At 45.0% G+C, this 17,554-nt stretch overlaps 1 protein-coding gene across 2 annotated transcripts in view; it reads left to right on the forward strand.

Annotated features, from left to right (window-relative positions):
* frmd4a (FERM domain containing 4A) overlaps nt 1–17,554 on the forward strand; it is a 103,179-nt gene that overhangs the window by 18,684 nt on the left and 66,941 nt on the right. The window contains exon 1 of one of the 2 annotated variants that reach the window (XM_028584810.1): nt 13,849–14,385. The exons of the other annotated variant lie outside the window; for it this stretch is intronic. Coding sequence (XP_028440611.1) covers nt 14,320–14,385 — 66 coding nt within the window. The 5' untranslated portion in view covers nt 13,849–14,319. Of the gene's footprint in view, nt 1–13,848; nt 14,386–17,554 lie in introns of those variants that run through there. 2 annotated transcript variants of the gene reach the window in all.

Genomic DNA, 17,554 nt, shown 5'->3' on the forward strand with positions numbered 1-17,554 from the left:
AGACAGGGAAAAGCAATAGCCTTTAAAAGCTGCACTACTCCTAATCCCCAGCTCACTAAAATGGGAAAATTGTGCTGAGATGGCTGTGTTGAAGAGTTGTGCTCAAAGCTCCCTCTCCTCTACCTCACTCCATGTTTCCTATTTTTTTTCCCTGCACTCTGAGTCTGTATCACTCTCCCTCTCTATTTTATATACAGTATTTAGGGTGACAGTAATGGGCAGTGAAGCAGGAAAATGAAATAAAATAAGCATCAGTAAGCTGTGTTGTTACATCCAACGGCAAAGCAGGTCAGCACACACAGAGCATGCAGAATATAGTGAGCAAAGTATTCCTGAGGGAATCTGAAAGAAGTTGCCAATTTGTTATCTTCGGCATCCATAAACTTTGCTCATGCGTATTCCTCATTATTGTATAGTCTCTCCTTACGTCTTTTTAATGGGATGTTATAGTTTGGTATTGCAGTTAGGACATTACTGATTCACATAGACATTATTGCAAATTATTTCCACATCCCAGCTCTGCTTAACTGTGCACACTATCCGCCTCTTATCTTTCTGAGCCAAAGATGAGAGGGAAAGAACAGATTCAGACACACTCACACTCACAGATTTAAAACTGAAAGATCAAGTCCCCTGTTGGTATACCCAGTTGTATGTAATATATGAATATAGGGCAGTAGAACAAGGAGCTCTAGCCTCATAGAAAACTTCCTCTGGAGAATGTATGCTGTTGTACGGCAGATATTTTACACAGATCACTTAGTGTGTGTGTGTGTGTGTGTGTGTGTGTGTGTGTGTGTGTGTGTGTGTGTGTGTGTGTGTGTCTCAACTCCTGTGTGTTAGTGGATCAATAGGGAGTAGTTATCAAGAGATTAACCCCGTCAGTGCTCGATCAATCTAATCAGAGAGACTCCTCTGCTCTTTCTCTCTCGTTTACTCTATCACTCTCTCACTGGTGTCGTTCATCTGCTGGCTCGCTCTCTTTTTCGGCACAGTGTCACTGCCTCTCTTGTCTCTAGCCTCTTTCCTCTTCAGGTCATGTGTGTGTGTGTGTGTGTGTGTGTGTGTGTGTGTGTGTCCAGCTGCCCATGACAGATGGAGCCATTACAGAAATGACCAAAGGCTTGGGCATGCATGCACACTTGCCCAAACACATATTTATTCCATTAAGGAATGGCCATTTCACACACACGCACGCGGACACACACACACACACACACACACACACACACACACACACACACACACACACACACACACACACACACCCTTCTTCTCACTTTCCCCTCTTCTTTGTTGTTGCCTTAGCTCCACTGCATCACATGCAAAACATCACAAACACTCCAACTTGACATCAGTCTGACGCATTTTCTCCCTCCCCCAAAATCCCTACAAGCCCTGGGTAGCACATGTTCTCCCCCCCCCCTCCCCTGCCCCTTCGCTCCTTCCTTTCCCCCTCCATCCGTCCATCCATCCATCCACCTGGTTCATTAGCGGCCAGGCGGCTGTCAGGATGGTTAAGGTCAGGGTGGCACGGAGACGAGGATGAAGCAGCCAAGAGGGAAGTGACCAGACCCACATCCCTGAAGCCAACCGTCTCACTGCTTAGATGAAAATAATTAGGAGAGAAAAGGCAGATCTGGTGGGGTTTGGATTAGCAGCACAAGGTGGAGCTGCCTTTGGCAAGCCACTCAGACACAGAGACACACACGCACCTACACACATTCAATACACAGCATGTTGGCTGGCAGCATTTAAAGGCCAAAGTAAGCAGCAATGGGGAGATGTCTGGTGGCTGCAACATGAGGCACATGCATACAAACACACATGCTGAGGCACACACACACACACACACACACACACACACACACACATTGTACAGCGCCATCTCCCAGCTGTCATCACTGTCAAGGGTAGTCTCTATTATGGACAGTGTCACTATGTGTCATTATGTACTGTGATTTTATTAAAAGTAAAAAATAAATGTAACCCATTTGTCCCATTTTGTTTTTCAGAGATAATGAATCTTAAATATAATAGAGATGCATTCATTATTTGGTTTTGATAATTGAATGAGGTGAAATTGCTAAAACACAAAAAACTAAAACATAGCCACACTATACAGTAATAAAGCTAATTGTAGCTAATAATCTTTAATGACTTTATTAGCTTCTGACCTTTTCATACAGTGTTCATACAGAGTACAAGGGAAATGTGAATCCCAACATGCACATCTGTTAGGACATTTATGCATTCATGACACACAGGGAGGCAGATGAAGATAAAGAGAGGCGGAACTGTTGCTTTACTGTGTAAGATGAGATCGGTGGGATGCCATGTAAAGAGATATCCTCCTACAGTTCCCTGTTTGAATCTCTCATCTCCAATTTGCCCATTTGAAGATGAGGCACTGCATGTCGGCCGTACGCCATCTCTGATCGTGAGTGTGTGTGTGTGTGCAAGTGTGTTTGTGTTTGTGTGTGTGTGTGTGTGTGTGTGTGTGTGTGTGTGTGTGTGTGTGTGTGTGTGTGTGTGTGTGTGTGTGTGTGTCAGCACATGTGAGCGTGCCCTGCTGTGTCAAGCATGTCAAATGTACTCTTGTCCTCTTGAAGAGGCCCGACCGATGACATCAATCAGAGCGCAATTGAGCAACCAAAGAGGCAAACCTGTGATGCACTTAATGTTAGGTGTTGTCATGGAAACATGGGGAGCAGATTTTCCACTTCATCGCCTGACATCAGTCTACAGGCATTTTTCAAAATGATTTCCAAGAAAGCTGATTGAACGATGGGAGGAGAAATCAGTCAAGTGTCCAAAAAGATAGTTAAAAGACACAGCAAGACACAGTAGTATCGTAATGAGAAATTCACACCAAATTCAACACCATGCTTCAGTTAAATGCACTTGTGTTTGTGTGTCAGTGTTAAAACCATGCACTTTAGATTAAAGAGCCTTTAGCAGTCCTATTATGTATATTGACTCTATCTGTGTGATCGCATAGAATAGATAGTCCCAAGAGAGCTTTGCCTGTACTGCTTTTAGCCTTCGGAGAATCAGAATGGCAATTACACTTTCCTATATTGGAATGTAATCACAAGCACGCGCACACACACACACACACACACACACACACACACACACACACACACACACACACACACCTTTGATGAACGAGCAGAGGATTGGTACTGTCACCTCTGCGACAAAAGGTGACCCTGCATTGAACAGGTATCATACATCACCCTATCAGTAGATCTACTTAGCAATTTTACGCATGCACAAATACACATCCACTCACACAGGAAATAGGTGTTTCTTATCTCCTCCAGTCACACGCACTTAAGCATTTCCTGCACTCTTCATTGTGCCATTTTTACCTCAACCCCACCAGAGAGCCACCGTTTCTAGCCCATTTCTCCCCTCTTTTAAGCCATCCTACCTCCTTCTCTATACATCCTCCCATGGGCTCTGAACTGTGACCTCTTTACATGAGCAGAGAGGAAGCTGGCAGCAGTCACTAGCAGCACTCCTGAAATATGATTGGCTGACCAAGAACTGGAGTAGTGTCAACCCTGTCCTGAGGGGAGAGAGAGAGAGAGAGCGAGGTGTGTTGTTGTAGAAAAGAGAGAGGAAAGAGATGATAGAGGTAAAAGAACAGTGTACAATGTATTGTGGAACCTAATTTTCCGAGGTGCTCAGTACATCTATATCAACAGAAAAACACCATAAAACAAGTCAGCATTTAATACTCACAGTTGGTCTCCGGCAGCAACTGCACTGGTCCAGCTTTGACCTGTTCACATACACGAGGGATACTGGCTCTATTACAAATAGAAATGCAGCCTGAAGCGCCGGGCAGGACAATGGAAAACCGTTCCCCCACCACCGCAGGGACTCAGGTTCAATCCCTGGCAGTGGTGTTTCTGGCTACTGGCCTGGGTGCCCCTTTGAGCGTAATTGGCAAAGTAGCAGGTAGGAAGCCACAAAGGATCATATCTTTGTAACCGCAATGATGTGATCACATGGACCTCCTTGTGTTCCTGCCTCCTGGTGAAGCTTCTAAGTGGCAGATGAAAAGAAGCAACTTGCGAGTCCACGTGTCTCGAAAGGTCTACACCTTTCCCAGGCCAACAGAGGGAGGTATTACTTTAGCGGAAAAAACCCTGCAGTGCAGAGGTACAAAAGGAGAACAGAAAAATACCAAGGGGGAAAGCTTCGCTTCAGAACGCTAACCTCCGATGCACCATTTTGTTGCTACTAAGCGATCACCTCTTGATAGCATTACACTGACCGCCTTTTTTTTTTTACGTCACTTGACTGCGAATAACTTTACATCTGAAGCGTTTAAAGACTCTATTTGTCCGTTGCTTATTTATAAAGAAACACGACAATGTATAAAAGGCTCCATTACCTTGTATCTCACGTTATGGCTCTGTAGCAGACGTTTTTGTAAAAATAAGCTAACGATTGTGTCATAACCAAGTGACTTACTGTCGCACAGTAGAGGAATTACTGTACAGTACAGGAGAAGCTCGCAGGCAGTTTCGACTTACATTAGCTGTTTAGGTTTAATTACTAATGTTAACTAGCATGTTAGTTAGCAATAATTAGCCTGTGCTTATGTTATCTCCTTACATATACCTACACTCTCCGTCTCTGTAAGATTGGAAATGATTGAGATTTCTCTTGGCACAGCTACCACAAGACTTACAACTTTCAGACACGTTGCTCACGTCACATTTACGTTGTCTCTGTCAGTTGTAGGCTGCGCAGTAAAGCAAGTGATCACCGGAAAAGTGCTTCTAATAGCCTGCACTGGTCTCCGTCCAGAGCAACGGGGTCTATTGGTCCATTGTATATATGTCAATGAAAAATACAAATGCTGCCATTTTTATTTCAAACAGTTATGCTCTCTACGACTATAAAAGCAGTATTTTGGTTTGTATTATACTTGTCCTTGTTCATTTGTTCACTTCTTAAGGATATTGGAAGACAGAGCGATAAGAGCGGAACATTTTGTGAAAGACCATACTGTTGCAGAGTTTACAGCTCTTATTCTAAATATTTCATTTTTATGTTGTTCAGTGGAATACTTTAGTCATTTCAGTTTAAAGTGCACAGTGCATGCACAGATTTTACAATTGCACTTTTTATGCTCCAGCACGCTAATGTCTAATTCATGATTAACACACACGCCTTCTCAAGGAGACAAAGACATTGCACACTTTCCCCCGTACACACATACAGATGCACACACAAACAGTGCATACCCGCAAACACACATGCACACTGGTCCATTTGCATGCTCCATAACATCTGCATGTACAGCTCCAGACATATGGACCCATATGCTGCCACCAGACAGCCTTATTGATGTAGGCCTGTCAGCCTCCCAGCAACACGACTGGGGCTAGCAGGCTCAGAGCTGCTGCAAGGATGGATGGAGGGATGGAGGGATGGATGGATGGGATAAGGGGAGCGATAGAATGAGAGACGATGATGGTGAAGGTGCCAGATGATTGGAAGCGGAGGGGGGAGGAGAATCTTTAGAGCCGTTCTTGACTTTGTGAAGCATTAGTCCATGACACCAATGCAGTTTACCGATCCCATCCAGCTTTTGGGATCTTATTGGTGCTTCTCAGAGGGAAAAGCAGCAGTGGAGACATGCTTTTAATAAATGTCTTTCTAAAATAGGTCTACACTAAGGGATTACTTGCAAAGTGTGTGTGTGTGTGTGTGTGTGTGTGTGTGTGTGTGTGTGTGTGTGTGTGTGTGTGTGTGTGCATGCGCGTGCATGTGCGTGTGTGTTTGGCTGCTCATATAAGGCAGTCCTTCCTGGGAAAATGGCTGCTCTTGTGTGAAGTAAACGCAACATTTTTCAACTTTCTGCTAAGATATATGTGACTTTTTTGCAACGAAAATGCGGGGATTATGAAATCATGCAAGCCCATTTTGCGCGGAAATCGGCAATTTATGGGGCAAAAGTGCGCCGTATTTGGGAAAAAAGGGGCCCCCCCACATAAATATGCGGACTTTGGCTGATTATGCATTGAATTATGCGATCGCATTATCGCATTTTTCTGGATGGACTGATAAGTGGGTCATTCAACTAAATATACTTCAACTGGTGTGGAGAATCAAACCATTTATTTTCTTTAATTTCAATCTCACTGTCTTGCTTCATTACCAAAGTGTAGGTAGTAGAGTTCCGTATTTTATTGGACTCTTCCTGCCAGATTTTTTTCCGATCTTCCAATCCGTTTCTTTAGTTACGAACACTCTGCAGCGGTTGCCAGGTATCCTATTACCACCCTTCTCCCATGTGTAGACATCTGCCATTACGCTGAATTAAACCCAAATATGGAATCAAGGTTGCCAGAGTGATGCTCATCTATCCTCCAAGGAATACTTACATCATCCTAAGTGTCTGGCTGACCCTCAATGCTCTCATTACTGCTTGTTAGAACAATTAAATGTGACGTGTGTCAGATTCATAACTCACCCCTGTGTGTGTTTGTGTGTGTGCTGAACAGATGTGAGCATCTGCCATTGCAGTTAAGGCCATTAATACATGTCTAGAGGTGTTTGTGTGTGGATGTGTCTGGTTTTTGGCAACAGCTGTTTGTATTTGCTGTGTACTCTGTTTGCACATGCACTTTTGGAAGTTGTCTGACAAACTTGATTTTATATAGATGTGTATTTATGAGACACAGATAGTCAAAGTGTGCGTCTCTTTTCACGTGGGAAATGACTGGATCCTACGCTTCCTGCTTTAGTTTGTTGAATGTGCAGATATGTACATTTACACATTTAACACATACTTAAAACACACAGCAACAGAAGCCAAAACATTTGGTAAATAGTGATAAAAATGTTCTACATGCATTGCATCAATCGCATGTTGGGATTCCATAAATATAAAGTGGATAATAAAGAGGAGGCCGATCTCTTTAATTAAGTACAATGTCAACCTCAGTTGTGGAATGTTGTCTGGCATGTCCTGAAGTGGGTGCAGTTAAATCTTGGGAAATTATGAATACTGGCCTTGAATACAAACAAAATAATAGTTCTACAGAAATACACTTTTGTAAATCATAAGGTGTTTTTTGTTGAGGCAAACGTTTCCCATGGGCACTGATCCAATTTTGTGGTAAACAGTGTGTTGCAACCATCCTCTTGTGTCTTTGTGTAAGCTTGCACCCACCGTTCCTGTTCTCACCAGTGTGCTGCATTTCCTACTCTGACCACCAGAGTGCGCTGTGTGATGGGATTCCCCTTGCTTAGCCCAAGGCTTCCCTAAATCATGAGCCCTAGCACTAAGTTGAGTCTCATTCACTGGAGAAGAGCAGGCCATCTTGGCCCTACGTGTGAAGTGGTGTACGTACTTCTTCCTGTAGCTCCTTCAGTAAAGTTTATTTTAGAGGAATTTCTCCACAGCAAGGTCAGCCCTGGTGAAGAAAAACTCCTGACTTGGCTTAAGATTTGCGGCTGTCAGTAGCAACCGGCCTCCTCCTCGCCATGTCCTCTCTGATGTATGGAGCCAATAAGAGGAGACCTTCAGCTCTAATGAGCAGTGGGTCTGCTGCTCCGCTGCTGTGTGTGTGCGCGCTGGCCGTTTGGCCCCAATAAACACCGAGCTGTATTGGACAACTCCACAGTTCCTCTCATCCGTCATCACAGCTTTCTCAGGGCACAAGGGCTTGTGGAAGGGACCAGGTGGGGAAGGAGGAGAGAAAGAGTGTGCGTGTGTGTGTGTGTGTGTGTGTGTGGGTGTGTGGGTGTGTGGGTGGGTGTGTATGTGTATAATTAATGACATCATCCTGCTCCTCCTGCTGTCCAAGAGGGGGGACAAAGAGCAGGGAAAGAAAGTGAAATCAAGAGCGAGAAACTGACAAGAAGGAGTAAGGGGAGGACAGCGAGGGACAATGAGATTGAAGGAGGGAAGCATATGTTAAAGGCTGCATGGCTTAATAATGAGTTTTGTCAGTGACCGAGTGGCCGTCCCATTACCCCTGCTGTCTAATGGAGGGGCTATTACATAGGACTTACCCCCCCAATAAGTCCTCCCCCTCTTCCCCCAGTCCTTAATTTTTCATGTGCCCAATATTTAGCTCTGTCCTGCCTCCCTTCTCTTTCGTAGCTTCAGCTGCTCCTCTGTTCCCATGGCAATGATGCGAGCTGAATGTTACTAAGTGGTAAATACCAAGGGACAGGACCTTGGCTTGCAGTGAAACCTGGGAATGATCAAGCCCTACCTGTCACAGCACCTTTTTTTTCTGACTGTTGTGGGGGGGAGGAGGTGTAGCAAGGACAAAGGCAAGAGAAGGGTGGGAGGTGACCAGTCTGTCTAGAAGTGGACTCCAGTGGAGGCTGTAGCCCCAGGGGGTCTGTCTGGCCCCCCTCTGTCAGCCCACCCCCTCTCTGGGTCCTTCTTTGATCCATTTTAGATATTAAATGTTTGCCCGTACAACATGCAGTAGTAGCTGACCATCAATACCTCAAACTAATCAATGTAAAACCATACAGACACAGACTGCACGGCTGTGATTTATATTTTACCTTCACAGCGATGCGAGGGGTGGCCTGTAGTAATGTCAGGAGGTGGACGTGATCTCCTCAAATTACGCATGTTTTCCCCTGAACCCCCGCCCCCCCCAGGGCTCTCCTCCTCCTCTGCACGTTAACAAAGACAATCTGCCTGAGTCATTTGACCAGAGTTCGGCATTGGCTTGCGTGGCAGCGGTGCACCTGTCAGAGGTGTAGGGCCCATCTGTACAGTGACAGGCAGCTTAGTCCCATGCCTGCAGCAAGAGGTGGATCTGGCACAATCTGGTTTGGGTTACTGCACTCCTGGGAGAAGGCGTGCATGTGTGTTGTAGGTTATAAAATGAGTAGGTCATGTTAGCTCATTAGAAGAACAAGGAAATGCAAGTGTGTGTGTGTGTGTGTGTGTGTGTGTGTGTGTGTGTGTGTGTGTTTAGAACGGTGTGCACAGGTGCATCCTCTTTGTACTTTGCATTTGTTTTTTTTTACCAATCCTTTGTTAGTTTGTGGTTTGCATGCTTAAGGGGTCTTTAATGATTGTCTATAAAGGAGAGGAGTTGTGTAGTTATGAGCGGCTGAGAGGTTTACGAGGGTTACAAGCACAGCTGCATCCTGCGTGTAGACGAATGAGTCTTACGCAAAGGTCTGAGGAATGAAAACTCTTTGGCTCGAGTGTGAGGAGTGCAGGAAAGCTTACATTAGTTTATGGGTTTTCAGTAGTTAGCCTCCGTGGATAATGAAACTAATCCTAGTTTATACAGGACCTAGAATAGCAGCTGTGGGGGCCTACTTTTTGTAGACGATACACATATCTATAGTAAAGAATCAACATATAGGACAGAGATCCATTTCAAATTCTCTGTCCACATTTTTAAAGCACCTAGACACACACACACACACACACACACACACACACACACACACACACACACACACATTAAAATGTGTTACCCCATGTTTTCCCCTTTATCCAGTATCCCAGTATTCTCCCCTGGGAGTACGATCATGTATAACCCATTTCCCCTCATGATCTGGTCTGTAAAGATTAAATATGTAGCCGTATCATCAAACATTTAACCCTCATGCTGCTACAAATCAGAGTCCTAATCGTGTGTGGACTTTGGGGATGGGGACTCACGTGTATGTCTTGATCCTAAGTTGATGTGAGTGTGCTGTTTTGCACGCTAGAGTAATTCATAAAAGTTGTGCAGACTTGCTGGCAGACGGGCATGCCTGCTTACCAGAGTGTTAATTGTTAAATTAGTGTCAGGTAAACAATGTTTTCATATCCCTCTATCTGTGCCTACTTCTGCGCATGGCGTGGGCTGGGAAGCCTCCTCGGCACTGAGTAAAGTGGGCTAAGTTTACTGGGGCAGAAAATGCTGGAGCGTGACTCAATCCAGCGCCTTCATACAACCAGCCTCTAAAATATGCCTCTGTCGCATTCTGTCTGCTCAGTGCCTCTCAGACACACTCACTCTGTGTTAAGAGGCTTGTATGTAGGACAGGGAAGATAGAAGCAAAGGCTGTGACCTTTGCAAAGTTAGAAAAGGTGGAAGGTGTGTGTGTTTGCTTTAACGAATGCCTTTTGATCCCCTGCATAACAGATATTCTATTCATTTTCTACTCATGTATGAATGGGTCTCGCTAAAATCCAAGGTGACTTCCAATGCAGCAAGAATGACATAAGATAGTAGAGTGCACCTGCCTCTCCCGTCGCAGGCCTTTCTAGAAATCACACACACACACTTCCATGCACACACACGCACACATGCACACACACACACACACACACACACACACGCGTGCGCGCCTGCGTCCAGAGAGACACACAGAAATGGAGAGCCATTTATTGTAATGTGGAACGACAGATTTGGGGTGCGGAGTGACAAAGCAAAATTCAAATTACTAACAGTACTGCAGAGAATGACTAAGCAGAATCCCTTTCATCTGCACTTGCTGTCCTTTTGTCACTCGAGGCGGACAAAAAAAGACATGAATGGAGACAAAGAAAACTGGAAAAGACAGAACAACGGACAGCAAAAAAAGATAAAAATACTAAAGACAAAAACAGACCTACATTAAATAAAGATATGTCAATAATAATAATGCTTACAGGCAGAATGGTAGGCATAGAAAAATGCAACACAAAGATAATAAACTCACAGACATGATATGACATACATCAAGTCATAAAAGCATTTAAGTTGATTTGGCTCTACACATGAGCAGTTGAGGTGTGTATGAACTGTGTTGCATTCTCTGGAGACTTGAACAGCTACTTGTCCGCTGTATAAGAGTAAACCCTTTAGACAGTTAGCTTTAGACAGGTGCTTAAGAGGCTTTATCAACATGTCTGGAATAGATACTATTTTTGAGTGTGCGAGTGTGTGTGTGTGTGTGTGTGTGTGTGTGTGTGTGTGTGTGTGCAAATCTCAAACCACTTGGAAGATTTGATTAGAACACATCCCTATTTTCCAAGCCAGGTGGACATCGCGATCAATGAGGCTCACACAGAAAAACACTCTGCGCTCTTGCTCAAAATTAGAATTAAAGACCAAAACTGTCCTCGGAGCTTTTACCATCAATCAGAATTTAGAGAGGCTTGTTAAGGCCAGTTTTGCGATGCACAGTCTGAGGTGCTGCAATAACCACGACCCTGGTGTTCTCGCTGCTTACTGGATTACTGGGACAGTCAACTTCCATGAGGAAAGCGTTGGGGGAGAGACATTGGAAGACTCCTCAGACTTAAACTGCTTCAGCGCTCTTCATCTTAAGGTACTGTAAATTGGAGTTGATGTAGTGGGTGATTATCAGTTTGCATTCGCTACCACGTCTTTTATTTGTATCTATAAATCTATGTAATAGTTATTGTTTATTTATGTGTGTATGATCACGTTTACGTGGCAGTGTTCACAGGGCATTCTTTATTCCACATGTATATTCACAAAGATCTGTTCAGAAACAGTAGCTTGGCTGTTCAAACTCCCTCTCTTGTGTAAATGACATGAGTAATGTGTTTGTGTTTGTGCATTTGTAAGCACATGCGAGTGTCCCCTGTATGTATGTGTGTGTGTGTGTGTGATGGAACATAACGTGTTGTTTGCTTCTGCGTATTATGTAAAGAGGGGAGGGGATGTTCTGCTTTCTCTGCAGTGACTGTTGTAACCATTGCATCGACGATTCATTCCTCTACCTTCACACACACACACACACACACACACACTGGATTCTACACAGAAATCTGGGTTTTAACCCTAGCCGTGCTAGGGAGTCACACTGGGACATGCTGTCCTGTGTTGCCTCTCTGTTGGGGGCTAAGCTCCTCACTAATGACGAATGCTGGTCTAGATAGGCTACCTGCTGCTCTCGACACTCTTCACTGCATTCAGACTCCACGTGCCACCTGCTTCGCAAGTCTTAGTAGCCATATACTGTCCATCTTCACCATGCTGGAAGGTATTTATGATACATGAGCGGCATGCAGATGAGAATTAGAGGGATATTCTGAGTTATGGTGGGGTGTTACATATTCACATCAGGCAGCACTAGGAGAGAATTCAGGATAACAGTGAGGCCTACTGAGGGAAAACAAAGGACTGATGGATCTGTGCACTCTATCTTTAACACCCAGTGACGTGTATTATGGTGAACGTATGCATGTGTGTGTGTGTGTGTGTGTGTGTGTGTGTCACACACAGAATCCCGGGTGTGCAACAGACTTGGTCACAGCCCAGTGCTCCTGACCACAGAGTTGACGTGAGGACTGATGAGCGGCCGATCCAGCCGACCCCACTCCCGAGATAGGTCAGAGGGCAAAGGTCATTGGTACTCTGGGTCTGTACTGGTTTAGGAAGGAGAGGCAGGAGAGAGAGACAAGATTGAGAGGGATGTGTCTGAGACGCAGCGGGGCTGAGAGAGAGAAAGAGAGATGAAGCAAGAAGAGAGAAGAGACAGAGGTGTGAAAGGGGTTTGATTTGGAGAGAAAGGAAGAGATGTGACCATTTTAGTTAGAGCATTACAATGCTTTGGTTCAAGGAGAACAATGTAGTCAGTGTGTCAAAAACTGCTCACTGAATTAGTAATTTGCATGGTTAATCTTGGTTCTATGCAGGAACCTTATGCGCTAAATGGTCAGTGCGTCCATTTAAGGAAAAATGTGATTATATGAGAGCCACACTGTCAGTCAAAATGCTTTGGCCAAAACAGTCAAGGAAATCCTCAGTAACCAGCATCCTATATCACTAATACACTTCAAATAAACCAGCCCTGACTCCTAAAATTGTAAAGGATGGCAGAGAAATCTGATCACTAACCAGTTGCATGGTCCGGTTTTCCTGCAGTACCTCCTGTTCCCCAAGTAACTTGGTTACTTTGGTGCATGTAAATGTAGTTTGTGTCTCCGTCCTTAAAGCTTGTTACTGTATTCAGTCATATCCTGTTTGTTGGGACAGCCCAGCTAAGCTCACTCTCCCCCTTACACCCTGCTGTCTGACGCTGTCTCTCTGTTTCTTTCTTTCTCTGTGTCTGGCTAACACAGAGAAAACAGGGGGGGTACATTCCACCAGCGTTTGACTGAAAAACAAAAACAACCCCTCTCCATGGAGCGTCCCACCAACATCCGTCGTCCCCCTGTTTCCCTTCTATTTCCCTTCCTCCCTCAGTGAATCTTTTCCCCCCCTGCTCTGCTTCACCCTTAATTCCCCTCCCACCCCTCTCCTTCCCAACCAGCCCTCTACCCCACATGCCCTGTCTCCTGCAAACCCCAACGCACCCCTCCCCATCACTGTTACATAAGCTTCCAGTCATAGATCCAGGGCCATATCGCTGTTGTTTTCCCCCTGTGTGTCTATTGGAGCCTCAGCATCCAGGGCCAGCCGTTAATGAGCCCCCTACAAAGGCCCATTGATGAGAGGCTCAGTGTGAGAGAGGATGACCCCAGCCAAGAGCACCCAGAACTGGGCATCAGCTGCCCTAGGCTCTCCCTTCACACAAAGACGTCCACTGTGGACAGGGACCTGAAAGGGCACAGAGAAAAACAGGGAGAGAGAAAGTGGAAAAAGAGGGAGGTGATGTCCTGTTCAAACAACTTAGAGAATGTGAGCTAGAAAGATATAAATAAAAAATAAAAAAATGAAACAGATGTATGACTTCATCACATAGTAGTTGATTATCTGACTATTAGCGTATGCTTCTTCCTCCTCCTCCTCCTCCTCCTCCTCTGTGAATCTTCTGAACAGTGAGACCCACCCTCTGCCAGGGAGTCTTTATCTCACCCATGGATCATAACTCAGATCTGAACCGGGGACTACAAGGCTCTAGTCTGTCACAAATCCAAGCCATAGGCTTGATTAAAGGAGCGACCGAAGCACTTTGAGGGGACCCCCACCCCACACTCTTTTTTCGGAAACATTTGGAGCACTAACTGGAATCCAGACGGTTTTCAGAGCCAAGTTTAGTGGAGATTGACACGCTTGTTTATCATATTTGGACTACAACTGGTCTTTTGGGAAGCTGCGTTGGATGGAGAATGAGAGGAGAATGTGGACGTATTAGGCTGGACTGTTAGAAGCCGTCATGGTACGATCAGATGAAGAATCGGGATGTTATATGACTGACATGGCTTAACTACTTCCTCTAAGTCATCTGTCAGTATCCCATGGTTACACCTAAGAAGATATAGAGTTTGAGTCCTTGTTGAGACTTTTCAATTTTGTCGAAAAATCTTTATTATTTTCCGTGGTGTTTTTTGTTTTTTTTTGGATCAGCTGAAGGATGACTCTTGCGGCACGGCTCGAGGACTTAGAGGTGACCCTGGAGCACATGCTTATGGATGTCTTTGTAAGTTTTCTCACTCTCTTTTTGGGGTAAATTGTGTTTTTAAAATGCGTTTGTCTTTCGTCACTATTCCCCTCACTTCTCTCTGTGTGACCTCTCCGGTCCATAATTACAGTTGGAGACCCGAGGCCAGCATATGTCTCTTTCCAGATGCTCTCTCGTTAATTGGCACCGACAAAAAACAAAAAAACATGCTGATTAGAAGTCAAACTCTCTGCAGAGGGAGAGTTAGGGAATAAACTGGCTGACCAGGAATGTAACATGGACTGCATGGCCAATGCATGACTCAACACAGGGTTAGCCCACTGAGTTAAGACTTTGGGAATGTTAACTCAGCATGTGAGGAGCACTGATGCAACCAAGCTCCAAAGTATTACATCTAGGTACTGGGCTTACTTGTGCTTTTCCGTGGTCTGCAGCCTTCATATTTATCCGCATGTAGCCATAAATCTTTTTGATTAGGAAGGAATGAAATCTCCAAGTGAAGGAAGGTGAGGATTGAGAATGAGGAAATGAGGGATGAAAGAGGAATAAGAACCAGAAGTAAAGTCTGATGGATGTGATCGTCAGGTTTCCATTCCCCGTGACGCTTGGTTAGAGGTAGATTACTCAGGCCCCTGTGGTTTACAAAGCATTCGCGCTGTGGGAATAAAAAAAATAAAAAAAATTGCTCTACACTGCATCCCGGCTCAGGCTCACAGATACACAAATGTGCCCTCACACACATTTAAATATGATAGCACGCAGTCACACACGCAGTCTACCTCTGCAGACACACACAATCATTGTAAATACGAGATGTCAGAATCCCGGGTTGCTTTGATCTGCCGGCTGCTGTAATGACTTTGGTCGTTAAGCTGCTGTTTCCCTTTAACATTGTTTACAGGCACAGGCATCTGTTGGAGGAAACAGTAATCTGTCCTTCCCTGAGATATACTTCGCTTTCACTGAACACTGTCAGCACTCACTCCACTGCTGCAGGGGCATCACCCACATATGTGGATATGTGCTTCCTAAATCTATCAACCTATTTTGGAGATTTAGTCATTTTCATATATCCAATAGATGATTTATGACTGAAGCAATAACGATAAGTGTTTGTGGCCAGAACCGCATTTGGATTATTCATGCATGTCATGTGGGATGGAGAAATGGGAGTCAGGAAAATGCTTCCGTCCTCCACATTTCTTCTCAGCATCCTAATTAGACTGCTTATTTATTTATTTATTTATTTCGGTAATTGCTGGAAGAGGCTGGAAAACAGAGGGTTATCTGGCCACTTTGCATACTTAAATGAGAAATATTCAAATCGCCTACACCCTTTCCAGGCTGCTTGCTTACTGGACGTGCATATGGCAATGCATGCGTACATCCAACACACGTGCGCGCACACGCACACACACACAAACACACACACACACACATGTTAAGATGAGCTAAGAAGAGGCCTATTTCAGTGAACCATCAAATGAAGGCAGGGTGATTTAAATACTTTGATGGGAAGGCTTACCAGCAGCAGACGTTGTGTCTTGGATCAGGCATGTTACTGAAAACATTTTGTCAGAGTGTTCCAAAACAGGAGACCAACAGTAATATAGGCTATAATATATATTGAAGGGTTCAATTTTTCCGTTTGTGTGAATTTTCCCAGCAGTGAGCAAAGACAGGGGTCGTTAGAGGAATATTGAGGGTCATTAGAATAATGACAGTGCTTCTCCATCCTCCAGTAGAGACGGACCTCCAGGGCCCTATCTATGATGCTCATTGGCTTGGAGCAGCAGCTGAGTGCGCAGCTATTTTCATTAGCACAGCAACGCATATGAATGATTCAGGAAAGCCGAGAGGATCCAGGGCAACAAACTTCCTCTGCAACCTATTTTACTACTAGAAAAGGAGGTTATTATTTTGTCGCCTTGATTGCTCGCAGGAAACTGGAGTCGAAGCGAGAGTCATTTGTAGACTTGTAGATTTTTCAAGTCAACACGTTTATTTCCTCTGCATTCGAGACCACTCATAGATTTAAAGCACAAAATGAAGACCGGTGTCAGGTTAGCTCAGTTGGTAGAGCGGGCGCACATACGCAGAGGTTTGTTCCTTCGATGCAGAAGTCCAGGGTTCGAGTCTGACCTGTGACGGTTTTCCTGCTTGTCTCTCAGCTTTCCTATCCAATAAAGGCAGAAATGCCCCAAAAAACAACAACAAAAAGCACATGACTGAACACAACATGGTGAAAAAGTCAGCCTACTGTACCAGCTTAGACTTGAGAAAAGTAGCACGAACATCCATCAATCCTGTTTACATTAACTTGTATTTTCAAAGAACACGGCACTGCCATTGTCACAAAGGCAAGGCAAATTTGAAAATAGCAATTGAAAATTGTGCTGCTGGTCCGCTGAGCTGTGTGAACTGCGAGGGGAGGACAGGACAGGACAGGGAGAGAGACGGCAGCTCCTCTTTGAGACTCTGCCTCACAAAGGCTGACGGTTACGTCAGGGAACGAAGCGACGTGATTAAAAATGCATTCGAACCTTGTGTAGTTTAATTGAATCTCCTCCTCGTGCGCCCCACAAGCATCTCCAGCCCCGCACGGCCCTCTCCCCCAACATCCTCATCGCGTTTATGATGCAGGCCTGGAGGCAGAGCTAAACTTCCCCTCTCTCGCTCTTCTTCCTCCCAGGCCTGTCGTTTTCTCCTCCATCCCCCTCGCCCTCCTCTGACAGAGGAAGATCTCAGCTGGCTGCCAGGGGAACAAACACTGTGATTTACTGAAACTCTCTCCACATTGTGTCACTGTATTGTACGTTATGTGCGTCTATGTGCATGGCGCGTAACCTATTCTCCAGCATGCTCTTCTCTTTTGACTGTGCTACTGTAGATGGGTTGTGGTCAGATGGAGGCCATTGACTGGGTGTATTATGTGTGACCATTCGGTTATGTAACGGGTGTGTCCTCTGCCCAGTGATAAAATTGTTAAATTATAGCAAGCAGAGCTCTTCGAGCTATCTCCATCCCTCCCTCCCTCCCTCCCTCTCTCTGTCTCTTTCTCCTCTCCCCCTCTACATCTCTCGCTCTCTTGCTTTTCCTCTCTCTCCACCAAGCAGTTGTCATCCCGTCTACATTGACCTGATAGTGGTAATGATCGCTACGAGGCTGGAGTCACAGTGTCACGTCC

The sequence above is a fragment of the Perca flavescens genome, chromosome 8, assembly GCF_004354835.1.
Source record: "Perca flavescens isolate YP-PL-M2 chromosome 8, PFLA_1.0, whole genome shotgun sequence".
NCBI lineage: Eukaryota > Metazoa > Chordata > Actinopteri > Perciformes > Percidae > Perca > Perca flavescens.